The sequence below is a fragment of the Coregonus clupeaformis genome, unplaced genomic scaffold (assembly GCF_020615455.1).
Source record: "Coregonus clupeaformis isolate EN_2021a unplaced genomic scaffold, ASM2061545v1 scaf1217, whole genome shotgun sequence".
In the NCBI taxonomy this organism is placed as follows: Eukaryota; Metazoa; Chordata; class Actinopteri; order Salmoniformes; family Salmonidae; genus Coregonus; species Coregonus clupeaformis.
Genome location: NW_025534671.1, coordinates 25,214 through 37,628, shown reverse-complemented (window position 1 = coordinate 37,628; position 12,415 = coordinate 25,214). Strand labels below are relative to the sequence as shown.

Genomic DNA, 12,415 nt, shown 5'->3' with positions numbered 1-12,415 from the left:
TGCATTCATAACAGCTACATGCAAATGTTATACATATGTACAGAATGGTGTAATAAATAATTGGTCATTTAGCAGACGCTCTTATCCAGAGCGACTTACAGGAGCAATTAGGGTTAAGTGCCTTGCTCAAGGGCACATCGACAGATTTTTCACCTAGTTGGTTTGGGGATTAGAACCAGCGACCTTTCGGTTACTGGCACAACGCTCTTAACCACTAAGCTACCTGCTGCCCTGAATTTAGTTTTTATTTAGTTGAACCTGCCAGACACCCGGATCCTTCTGTTCTGGTGTGTAGTCACTAGGAACCTAACAGAACCAAAACAGAGCCAATCGGAACAGGGAGGGAACTATCTGAATTCGTCTAATAGATACTCCTATTTTCATAGCCAATTCTTATTATTTTTTTGATGAAAAAAGGTTTGTCAGACTAATGAATACACCCCTTTTCTCTGAGCGGGAGGGGCGGGGAGTGGTGAGCTGATAAAGAGAGAGATAGAAAAGGAAACGGAAGTGAGACCTCAATGAACTAAGTAGAACGGACCCAGCTGCTATCATTGGTGTCTATGGGAGAGCCACCCCCTTCAGTAGACCGGACCCAGCTGCTATCATTGGTGTCTATGGGAGAGCCACCCCCTTCAGTAGATCGGACCCAGCTGCTATCATTGGTGTCTATGGGAGAGCCACCCCCTTCAGTAGATCGGACCCAGCTGCTATCATTGGTGTCTATGGGAGAGCCACCCCCTTCAGTAGACCGGACCCGGCTGCTATCATTGGTGTCTATGGGAGAGCCACCCCCTTCAGTAGACGCCCGGCTCATTGGTGTCTATGGGAGAGCCAAACCCCTTCAGTAGACCGGACCCGGCTGCTATCATTGGTGTCTATGGGAGAGCCACTCCCTTCAGTAGACTGTGGGATTATTTAAGATACTGTTCGAAGAGGTAGGGTTTCAGGTGCTTTCGAAAGAGTGACAGGGACTCTGCTGTCCTAGCTTCAGAGGGAAGCTGGTTCCAGCATTGGGGTGCCAGGACAGAGAAGAGGGCCAAGAGACCAGAGGTGGCAGAACAGAGTTCTTGGGTTGGGGTGTAGGGTTTGAGCAGAGCCTGAAGGTAGGGAGGGGCAGTTCCTCTTGCTGCTCCGTAGGCAAGTACCATGGTCTTGTAGTGGATGAGAGCTTCGACTGGAAGCCAGTGGAGTGTGAGGAGGATCAGGGTGACAGGAGAGAACTTGGGAAGGTTGAAAACCAGGCAGGCTGCTGCGTTCTGGATAAATTGGTTTGATGGCACAAGTGCCTGGATTAGTACATGGCCAAAAGAAGAAACAGGACTCAGTGTTGACCTGGAGTGAACTGAAGGGGGCGCTATCCAGTAAGAAACAGAAGAGAAGCATAATTCTTCCTACTCTGGACAAACTGTCAGTGGAGATCCTAAAGAGGGAGTTCCTTACTCCCAAGAAGAGGTTTTCATTGGCCGGGAAGAGGACGGAGTCACCCTCAATCAAGAGGCTGTCATTGGGTAACTCTAGGAAGGAGTCTGTGTCACTGAAGAGTCTCTCTCCGGGTAAGAGGAAGAAAGAGGTGAAGAAAGGAGAACTGAAGATATTCTCTCTGGGTTACATTGGAAAGGAATCACCTTCACCACCACCCAGAAATATATTCTCTCTGGTTAACATCAAGAAGGAATCACCTCCTCCACCAACCAAAAATACACTACATGGCCAAAAGTATGTGGACACCTGCTCGTCAAACATCTCATTCCAAAATCATGGGCATTAATATGGAATTGGTCCCCATTTGCAGCTATAACAGCCTCCACTCTTCTGGGAAGGCTTTCCACTAGATGTTGGAACATTGCTGCTGGGACTTGCTTCCATTCAGCCACAAGAGCATTAGTGAGATCGGGCGCTGATGTTGGGCGATTAGGCCTGTCTCGCAGTCGGCGTTCCAATTCATCCCAAAGGTGTTCGAAGGGGGTTGAGTTCAGGGCTCTGTGCAGGCCAGTCAAGTTCTTCCACACCGATCTCTAAACACCATTTCTGTATGGACCTCGCTTTGTTCACGGGGGCATTGTCATGCTGAAACAGGAAAGGGCCTTCCCCAAACTGTTGCCACAAAGTTGGAAGCACAGAATGGTCTAGAATGTCATTGTATGCTATAGCGTTAAGATTTCCCTTCACTGGAACTAAGGAGCCTGAACCATGAAAAACAGCCCCAGACCATTATTCCTCCTCCACCACCACCACCCAAACATATCTTTCCCAATTTAACATCAAGGAGTCAAATCCCAAAGATTATACCTGGCAAATGTTAATCCCTTAATTTAAACATGACCTAGGCCCTAGACAGACAGAGAGAGAGATAGATGGACAGACAGAGAGAGAGAGAGAGACAGACAGACAGATGGACAGACAGAGACAAACAGCTTCAGACAGACACACACACACACACACACACACACACACAGCTTTGTAATACAAGCTAAGACACGCCTCTCTGCCTATTTGTTTGAATTTATTTCTATCCAATCACCAAGCCTGTTAGAACAGAACCGTTGCCAGAGGTTATGAAACTTTGCGGTTAACAGGAAGGAGCCTACCCTACAACGCCCAGAGTAGACAGAACAACAAGACAACTTGATTCAAAGCTCTATATAACCGTTATATAGATATGTGTTGCATCCTACCCAGTGTTGTACATTTGTCTTTTACCTTTTCTGTTTATGTGTTGAGTTTCAAAGAACTGTCTGCTTTGATACACGGTGTATCGCTCTTATCGTGGTCAGGTCGTTATTGTTAAAGAAAATGTGTAAACTGGGTAGTTCGAGCCCTGAATGCTGATTGGCTGAAAGCCATGGTATATGAGACCGTATACCACGTGTATGACAAAACACTTATTTTTACTGTTCTAATTATGTTGGTAACCATTTTACAATAGCAATAAGGCACCTCTGGGATTTGTGGTATATCGGCCATATACCACACCCCCTTGGACCTTATTGCTTAAGTATACTCAATGACGTACCTGGTTAAATAAGAGCAAATAAAATACATTTACTACGGCATCGTTCTGTAAATCAACTAGTATCCTATATGTATTCTACATGTTTTTTTTAAATATTTATATTTTTACGTCATTTAGCAGACGCTCTTATCCAGAGCGACTTACAGTTAGTGCATACATTATTATTTTTTATTTATTTTCATACTGGCCCCCCGTGGGAATCAAACCCACAACCCTGGCGTTGCAAACGCCATGCTCTACCAACTGAGCTACCTCCCTGCCGGCCATTCCCTCCCCTACCCTGGACAACGCTGGGCCAATTGTGCGCCGCCCCATTGGTCTCCCGGTTGCGGCCGGCTACAGCAGAGCCTGGATTCGAACCAGGATCTCTAGTGGATCAGCCTTAGACCACTGCGCCACTCGGGAGAAGCGCATGGCCTTATATATTGAATATCCCAATGATAATAATATAATAATAATAATAATAAGATGAAGAGAGAGAGAAAGAAAAACAGACAGACTGATGGACAGAGAGAGACAGACTAACAGACAGACTGACTGACAGATAGACAGACTGACAGACAACAGACAGACTGACTGACAGACAGACTAACAGACTGACAGACAGAAAAATCAACTTCATTAATTAATTTATGCTTTAAATACAAAGTATATAAAACAGACAGACAGACTGATAGACTGACTGACAGAAAAATCAACATGTTTTTAAAAATATTTATATATTTTATTTTTGAATATCCCTACTATGAAGAGAGAGAGAAAGAAACACATACAGACAGATGGATGGACAGAGAGACAGACCGACAGACAGACTGATAGAAAAATCAACTTTATTAATACATTTGTGCTTTAAATACAAAGTATATAAAACAGACAGACAGACACAGTTTTGTATTATAAACTAAGACACGCCTCTCTGACTATTCCTTTGAATTAATTTATATCCAGTCACCAAACCCTGTCAGTACAGAGATGATGAAACTTTGCGGTTAACTGCAAAGTTCAGGAAGTTAACATTGCCAATTTAGCGACTTTGTCGCTATATTTAGCGAGTATTCAGAGCAGAAGATGTTCACCACTCCGCGTCCAGACTGCAAATGAATCGCGCATGCGAGAAGCCGCCGCTGGCTGATCCCGCCCTTATTTTTTTGTGGTCCATTTAGATTGTTAATGTAGATTGTATACAAAAAAAATTCTCTCTCACGAAGTTATTCCTCTCTCCTACAGCGTCCATCACAATTACAAGCGCTTGGCCAATGATGCAAATTGAGTGGTGACGTAATTTAGCGACTTCTAGTGACTTTTAGGACAGCCAATAGCTACTTTACTTACTGAGGAGTTGGCAACACTGAGGAAGTATCCTCCTCTACAACGCCCAGAACATGAAACAGACCAAAGAAAGTAGGAGGAAGAAAGAGCACCATTGTAGACGGCACAACAAGACAACTTACATGCGGTAAGTGTCGTCTTTTTAGGGATTCAAAGCTCTATATAACCGTTATATAGATATGTGTTACATCCTACCGAGTGTTGTACATTTGTCTTTTACCTTTTCTGTTTATGTGTTGAGTTTCAAAGAACTGTCTGCTTTGCTGCACGGTGTCTCGCTCTTATCGTGGTCAGGTTGTTATTGTTAAAGAAAATGTATACTCAATGGCGTACCTGGTTAAATAAAATAAATATACTAGGGAATCTTTCTGTAAGTCAACTATGTATCCTTTATGATGACCATTCTAGCCTTCTGTGGTTATGGCATAGGACTACAATACTGATACCGAATTGAGACTGTACTGAGGGCAAAAGGGGGTGTAACTCAATATTAGGAAGGTGTTCTGAGGGCAAAAGGGGGTACAACTCAATATTAGGAAGATGTTCTGAGGGCAAAAGGGGGTGTAACTCAATGTAAGGAAAGTGTTCAGTGTATATTGTCTGTTCTCTCTTTGCTTCTGGCTCTCTCAGGGAGAGGAGACTGACTGTCTGATATCATGGATCAGACTCCTCAGTCCCTCGTTCCAGCCCAGGACTCTGGTCCGCTGTCCTCCATTATGGCTCAGCCTGCCCCACCACAGTCCTCCATTACGGCTCAGCCTGCCCCACCACAGTCCTCCATTACGGCTCAGCCTGCCCCACCACAGTCCTCCATTACAGCTCAGGGTGGTTCTGTTGTTGTTGCACCCCAACTTGTTGGCTGCAATCTCGGAGGTTCAGTTTATCAAAACATCAGTGTTACTATGCCTTCACATGGTGCTGGTAAGACAATTATTTATTGTTATTTTTGTTATAATAGAAAATAATGCAAAAAAACTAAACAAATTATTACAGAAATGTTGATTAGTTAATATGCAGTGTCCCTGTCAAATAATACTATACAATTAAGCATATATTTTGTGTTCTGATAGGGTACGACAGTTGAACTAAGCTCATGAGGTATTTGTAAGTTGTATTCTTCAAGAATCAAATGGGTACACAGTATATAATTAATTTTAAAGTAAAAAAATGGATGTACCAGTTGTAGATTAACACACACACAGACTCATAAAAGTCTGAAAAAAATAAATAAGGCACGCCCATGCAGGAAATCGGACTTTGAAACCAGTAACTGAAAGTATTGTGTTCGTTACGGTACTGAATACTGCAGATAAAAAAACAGAAGTAAAGATATTTTATGCATCCCACAACACTATCAATGTTATTTCCTCATTAGATGAAGATCTGCAAAAAGTCAAGGTCCAAAAGTCCAACATGAAGAAGAAGTTTGGGAGCATCTTTGAGGGGCTTGGAAAACGGGGAAACCCAACATTGCTGGACAATATTTACACCGAGCTCTACATCACAACTGGGGAGAGTGAAGGGGTTAATAAAGAGCATGAGGTATGGCAGATTGAAGATACGGCTCGGACCAAAGCATTTCAAGACCATGCAATCAACTGCAATGACATCTTTAAATCTTTAGACCCTAAGACAGAGGAACATAATGACAAATCCCAATCCAAACAAGCGGTACCCGTCAGAACTGTGCTGACAAAGGGAATCGCTGGCATTGGAAAAACGGTCTCAGTGCAGAAGTTCATCCTTGACTGGGCAGAAGGAATAGCCAATCGGGATGTAGATTTTGTCTTCGCACTTCCATTCAGGGACTTGAATTTCATCAAAGATGACTACAATCTCTTGGAGCTCCTGAGTGACTTCCACCCTGAACTAACAGATATCAAGGATGCAAAGAAGGTGGTCGACTGCAAAGTCGTGTTCATCTTGGATGGTCTGGATGAAAGCCAACTTCCACTGGATTTCCATAACAACAAGAGGTTGTCTAATGTAACCAAGACAACATCAGTGGACGTGCTGCTGACAAACCTCATCAAGGGGAATCTGCTTCCTTCTGCTCTCCTTTGGATAACCTCCCGACCAGCAGCAGTTGATAAGATACCCTCCGACTGTTTTGACCGTGTAACAGAAGTTCGGGGATTCAACAACCCACAGAAAGAAGAATACTTCAAGAAGAGATTCCGTGATGATGAGAACCTGTCCAGCAAAATCATCTCACACATAAAGACATCGAGGAGTCTCTTCATCATGTGCCACATTCCAGTCTTCTGTTGGATTACTGCCATGGTTCTTGGGAAAATGTTGAGTGAAAATGACCATGGAAAAGTCCCTAAAACTCTGACTGAGATGTACATTCGTTTCCTTCTCACTCTGACAAGCATGAAGAACAAGAAATATAATGGGAAAAACGAACCAGATCCTCGTATTCTGTCAGAGTCTGACGTACAGATAATTCTGAAGCTTGGAAAACTAGCCTTCCAAAACTTGGAAAAGAGCAATCTGGTGTTTTCTGAAGACGATCTGAGAGGGTGTGGCATTGATGTCAAAGAAGGCTTCTTGCTCTCAGGGATGTGCACAGAGATCTTCAGAGAGGAGGACCCAATGTTTAGAGCAAACAAGTACAGCTTTGTGCATCTCAGCATTCAGGAGTTCTTCGCTGCACTCTATGTTGCCTACCTCTTTGTCAGTGAAAATGTCAACCCGTTTGCATCAAGAGAGAACAGGCTACCAAGATCGAATTACGGGTATTTTGGAGAAGGTGATGACTTCAGTGAGGACGAAGATTACAGGCCACAACCCAGAGGTTCTCAGCAGCAGCAGAAAACACTGCATGACTTGCAGAGGAGTGCGGTGGATGAAGCTTTGAAGAGCAAGACCGGTCATCTAGACCTCTTCCTCCGCTTCCTTCTGGGCATCTCACTGGAGTCCAATCAGATCCTCTTGAAATGCCTACAGCTCCAGACAGAGGGAGACAAAGAGAGTATCCAGAATACCATCCAATACATCAAAGACAAGCTCTCAGACGAAAAACAAAGACAATATCCCTCCCCAGAGAGGTGCATCAATCTCTTCCACTGTTTGATTGAGTTGAACGATACCTCATTTGTAAATGAAATTCAAAGGTTCTTGACATCCAAAAACCCTGCTGAGAAGAACCTGACGCCTGCACAGTGCTCGGCGATGGCATACGTACTCTTGATGTCAGAGGAAGTGTTGGACAAACTGGACGTGAGAGAGTACAACACGTCAGATGAGGGGCGTAAGAGGCTGGTCCCTGCTGTTCGATGCTGCCGAAAGGCTATGTGAGTTGAAGTGTTGATATGTACAGTATGTCACTGTATGTCTTATAGCCATTTAATTAATCCTATACTACATCCACATCTCCCATAATAAACGTCTCTCCTCTGTAGACTAGCGGACTGCCGCCTTACAACGAGTTGCTGTGAAACGGTGGCATCTGCACTACAGCTGCCCGACTCCCAGCTGAGAGAGCTGGACCTGAGCGGCAACGCCCTGTTGGACCTGAAGTCCCTCTCTGTTGGACTGAGGAGTCCCAACTGCCGACTGGAGTCACTTAACCTTAGCCATATCAACATGGGAAGATCGGGACCAGAGCTTCTAAAGGCTGTGCTGATGGGTGCTCACAGCCAGCCACTTGTGTTGAGGTGAGTGCTATGCCTGGAACAACACACAGCAGAACACTTTTCAACAGTCAGTAACCTTCCAAATCTACTCTGGCAAAGAAAACAAGCAATAAATATAATGATAAACAACTTTAAATGACGGTGGTATGCATGTTGGCAAGTTTGAACAATTCAATTATTTTTTGGGTTGTTTTACAGACTCACCAGTTGTGATCTCAAAGATGACGTTTGTGAAACCGTTGCCTCGGCTCTCCATTCAGCTGGCTCATGTCTGACAGAGCTGGATCTCAGCTACAACAAACTGACAGACACAGGGGTGAAGCAGATCTCCAGTGGTCTTATGAGTCCACACTGTAACCTGAAGATACTGAGGTGAGTAATGAACATGTTTAAAGGGGAAGGTCAGGATCAATAGAAGGGAAATGCCTGCACTTTTCAAAATTGTCAAATCAACTCCATATGTGGTTTGACATTAGGTGATTTGTTCATTTATGTAAAAACATTGCACACACGCCCCTATCACTTACCATTGATTGTTAGCTAGCTTCTTAGTCCAGGATTTGGCTTAATGTGTCTTGAAACTGGCCCTATAGGTTAATTTATTCTTGATTAAAGACAGCTCCCCTTTACATTTAGTTAATAACATTTTTTCATGTTGGACAGAATGACTGGTTGTGGGGTTACAGAGGAGTCCTGTGGAAGTTTGTCCTCTGCTATAGCAGTCTGTCAGCTCGAGGAACTACGTCTGGGCTGCAACAAACCGGGCGACTCTGGAGTAAAGCTGCTGTCTGCTGGACTGATGGATCCACACTGTCAGATACAGACTCTGGGGTGAGAAATAAACCGTTATGTTTAATCTTCCACATGTTACAGTAGAATAAACCTTTTATTACCGCATTGTTAAAACTATACCGTAACAATGGAAACACCAAGAGAACGTAGCGTTAAATTCTCTCCCTTTTCCCCTCCCAAGGCTAAGGGAGTGTAATCTCTCCAGACGTTCCTGTGTCTCCCTGGCTCCTGTCCTGTGGTCATACTCAGTACTGAGAGAGCTGGACCTGAGAGACAACAGCCTGTGGTACTCTGGAATGAGGCTCCTCTCTGCTGGACTGAGGAACCCCAACTGTGCCTTACAGACTCTTAGGTAGATTACACATTTGATATTGTGAAAGCATACTGTAAACTTCAGAAAACAGTCAAATAGGAATGATTTGAATGATTGAACTAGTGAACTGCACTGCACTTAAATGGAATTTTAAACGTTTTAACTTAAAAAATATATACTCTAGCAGTTGTTCATTGTTTTATGCTGTCTCTTCTCTCTGTAGGCTTTCTGGTTGTCTAGTCACAGAGAAAGGCTGTACGTTTCTTGCCTCTGCTCTGGAGTCAAACCCCTCCCACCTGAGAGAACTGGACCTGAGCTTCAATCACCCAGGAGACTCCGGAGTGAAGCTGCTCTCTGCTAGACTGGAGGATCCACACTGTAGACTGGAGAAACTCAGGTAAAAGGAAATTTAGTTGATTTGACTTTTGCTTCTGTTAACACCTCATTGCTCAATGGGCTTTCAAGACTCTAGTTTATATAGTGAAATCATCAAGGCAATCTCCACTGTAATCAGGTTCAATAGGCCCTACATGACTCTTTCTTTGTCCCACAGTTTGGACCATGGTGGAGAGTCCAGAATCAAACCAGGCCTGAGGAAATGTGAGTCATCAAACTACATTTAGGAAAAGAAAGCTGGCTTTTTAAGCACCTAAACTTTTATAAGCAAATTGTGAAAAGAACGTAACACACGTGTTTCTGTTTATTTCTGCCTTGTCTTGCTACAGATGCCTGCCAGCTCAAGCTGAACTGTATGTCAGCAGATTTTGACCTGACTCTGTCCGAGGACAACACGAGGGTGGTGAGGAGAACACAGGTTAACCGATATCCTTATTTTGATTTCTCGGATTCAGATGACTCAGATCGGACAGAAAAGTTGGATAAGTGGGCCAAAGTACGCTGCAGGGAGCCCCTGTCTGATGGTCGTTTCTACTGGCAGGTTGAATGGACTGGCTGGGTTGACATTGGGGTGACATATACACCCAAATGGGATATTGAGAACAAGAGGTCTTGGAGGCTTTTCTGCTGCAATGAACAGTACACATTTATTCATAATATCAGGATCTCAGTTGTGCCAGTACCCAGGCCGGACCCAAAGTGTATAGGAGTGTATCTGGACTTTCCGGCTGGCACTCTGTCCTTTTACAGCGTCTCCTCTGGTACACTGACCCACCGGTACACATTCCACACCACGTTCACTGAGCCCCTTTACCCTCAGTTCAAAATCATGTGTGATGAGATGGAGATATTTGGCTCAGTTAAAATCCAAACTCTGTGAATGAAAGCAGCCATCACCAGAGTAACGGACAGACACATTTTTAATTAATTTTATTTCTGTAAATAGATTTAGTCTGTTTTTTGGGGGGAGATTTTAATTGAACTTTATTGATACCCAGGTGGGAAATCGAAATGGTATAGTCACACATTACATACATTGATGATGTAAATAAAGTTTTGTATGGAACTGAGAGTCATGTCTCTGTCTTATATCAAGTGATGAAGATGACATCCACCTGTCTCATCAAACACATCATCACTCAGAGTGATGACATCAACCTGTCTCATCACAAATACACCTTCACTCAGAGAGATGACATCCACCTGTCTCATCACAAATACACCTTCACTCAGAGAGATGACATTTACATTTTAGTCATTTAGCAGACGCTCTTATCCAGAGCGACTTACAGTTAGCACATACATTATTTTATCGAACCCACAACCCTGGCGTTGCAAACGCCATGCTCTACCAACTGAGCTACATCCCCTGCCGGCCATTCCCTCCCCTACCCTGGACGACGCTGGGCCAATTGTGCGCCACCCCATGGGTCTCCCGGTTGCGGCCTGCTACGACAGAGCCTGGATTCGAACCAGGATCTCTAGTGGCACAGCTAGCACTGCGATGCAGTGCCTTAGACCACTGCGCCACTCGGGAGGTGACATCCACCTGTCTCATCACAAATACACCTTCACTCAGAGAGATGACATCCACCTGTCTCATCACAAATACACCTTCACTTAGAGAGAGGACAATGATGTTTTGATTAGAAAATGTTATGTAATAAACGTAATAAATATTTACCATTCACACATCATTCAGCTTTGGGTGGAAATGGTCTTTGGAAGTTGTTTGTTTATATTTTTATTATTGTATTATTGTTGTTGTTATAGTTATCATGTTTGATTATTAATATGTTTTTAATGATTAATTTGTGTAAAGGGGGGGTGATACTACAGAGTGATAGAGGAAAGAGAGAGAGCAAGGGAGGGAGGAGGGGGAGAAAGGGAGATGGAATGATAGAGGGAAGAGCGTGGAGGAGGGGGGAGAAAGGGAGAGTGATAGAGGGAAGAGCGAGGGAGGGAGGAGGGGGAGAAAGGGAGAGTGATAGAGGAAAGAGCTTGGGAGGGGGGAGGGGAGAAAGGGAGAGTGATAGAGGAAAGAGCGAGGGAGGAGGGGGAGAAAGGGAGAGTGATAAAGGAAAGAGCGAGGGAGGGAGGAGGGGGAGAAAGGGAGAGTGATAGAGGGAAGAGCGAGGGAGGAGGGGGAGAAAGGGAGAGTGATAGAGGAAAGAGCGTGGGAGGGAGGAGGGGGGAGAAAGGGAGAGTGATAGAGGAAAGAGCGTGGGAGGGAGGAGGGGGAGAAAGGGAGAGTGATAGAGGAAAGAGCGTGGGAGGGAGGAGGGGGAGAAAGGGAGAGTGATAGAGGGTAGAGCGAGGGAGGGAGGAGGGGGAGAAAGGGAGCGTGATAGAGGGGAAGAGTGCGAGGGAGGGAGGAGGGGGGAGAAAGGGAGAGTGATAGAGGGAAGAGCGTGGGAGGGAGGAGGGGAGAAAGGGAGCGTGATAGAGGGAAGAGCGAGGGAGGAGGGGAGAAAGGGAGAGTGATAGAGGGAAGAGCGAGGGAGGAGGGGAGAAAGGGAGAGTGATAGAGGAAAGAGCGTGGGAGGGAGGAGGGGGAGAAAGGGAGAGTGATAGAGGGAAGAGCGAGGGAGGGAGGAGGGGGGAGAAAGGGAGAGTGATAGAGGGTAGAGCGATGGAGGGAGGAGGGGGGAGAAAGGGAGCGTGATAGAGGGAAGAGCGAGGGAGGAGGGGGGAGAAAGGGAGAGTGATAGAGGGAAGAGCGAGGGAGGAGGGGAGAAAGGGAGAGTGATAGAGGAAAGAGCGTGGGAGGGAGGAGGGGGAGAAAGGGAGAGTGATAGAGGGAAGAGCGAGGGAGGGAGGAGGGGGAGAAAGGGAGAGAGATAGAGGGAAGAGCGTGGGAGGAGGGGGAGAAAGGGAGAGTGATAGAGGGAAGAGCGTGGGAGGAGGAGGGGGAGAAAGGGAGAGTGA

At 45.1% G+C, this 12,415-nt stretch overlaps 1 protein-coding gene and 1 long non-coding RNA gene across 2 annotated transcripts; one reads left to right on the top strand and one right to left on the bottom strand.

The window, feature by feature from the left end:
* The first annotated feature begins 5,065 nt into the window (after positions 1–5,065).
* On the top strand, positions 5,066–10,559 carry LOC123486442 (protein NLRC3-like). Its single transcript, XM_045217760.1, has 8 exons — positions 5,066–5,266; positions 5,721–7,644; positions 7,753–8,007; positions 8,185–8,358; positions 8,960–9,130; positions 9,315–9,488; positions 9,645–9,691; positions 9,817–10,559. The coding sequence occupies exons 1-8, from the start codon at positions 5,248–5,250 to the stop codon at positions 10,365–10,367; spliced, it is 3,315 nt and encodes a 1,104-aa protein (XP_045073695.1). The 5' UTR covers positions 5,066–5,247; the 3' UTR covers positions 10,368–10,559.
* Positions 10,455–11,245, bottom strand: LOC123486443. The gene is made up of 2 exons (XR_006659383.1): positions 11,037–11,245; positions 10,455–10,645 (listed from the first exon to the last, which is right to left on the bottom strand). It is a non-coding gene; the product is annotated as an uncharacterized LOC123486443 (long non-coding RNA).
* Between the last annotated feature and the right edge of the window lie 1,170 nt (positions 11,246–12,415).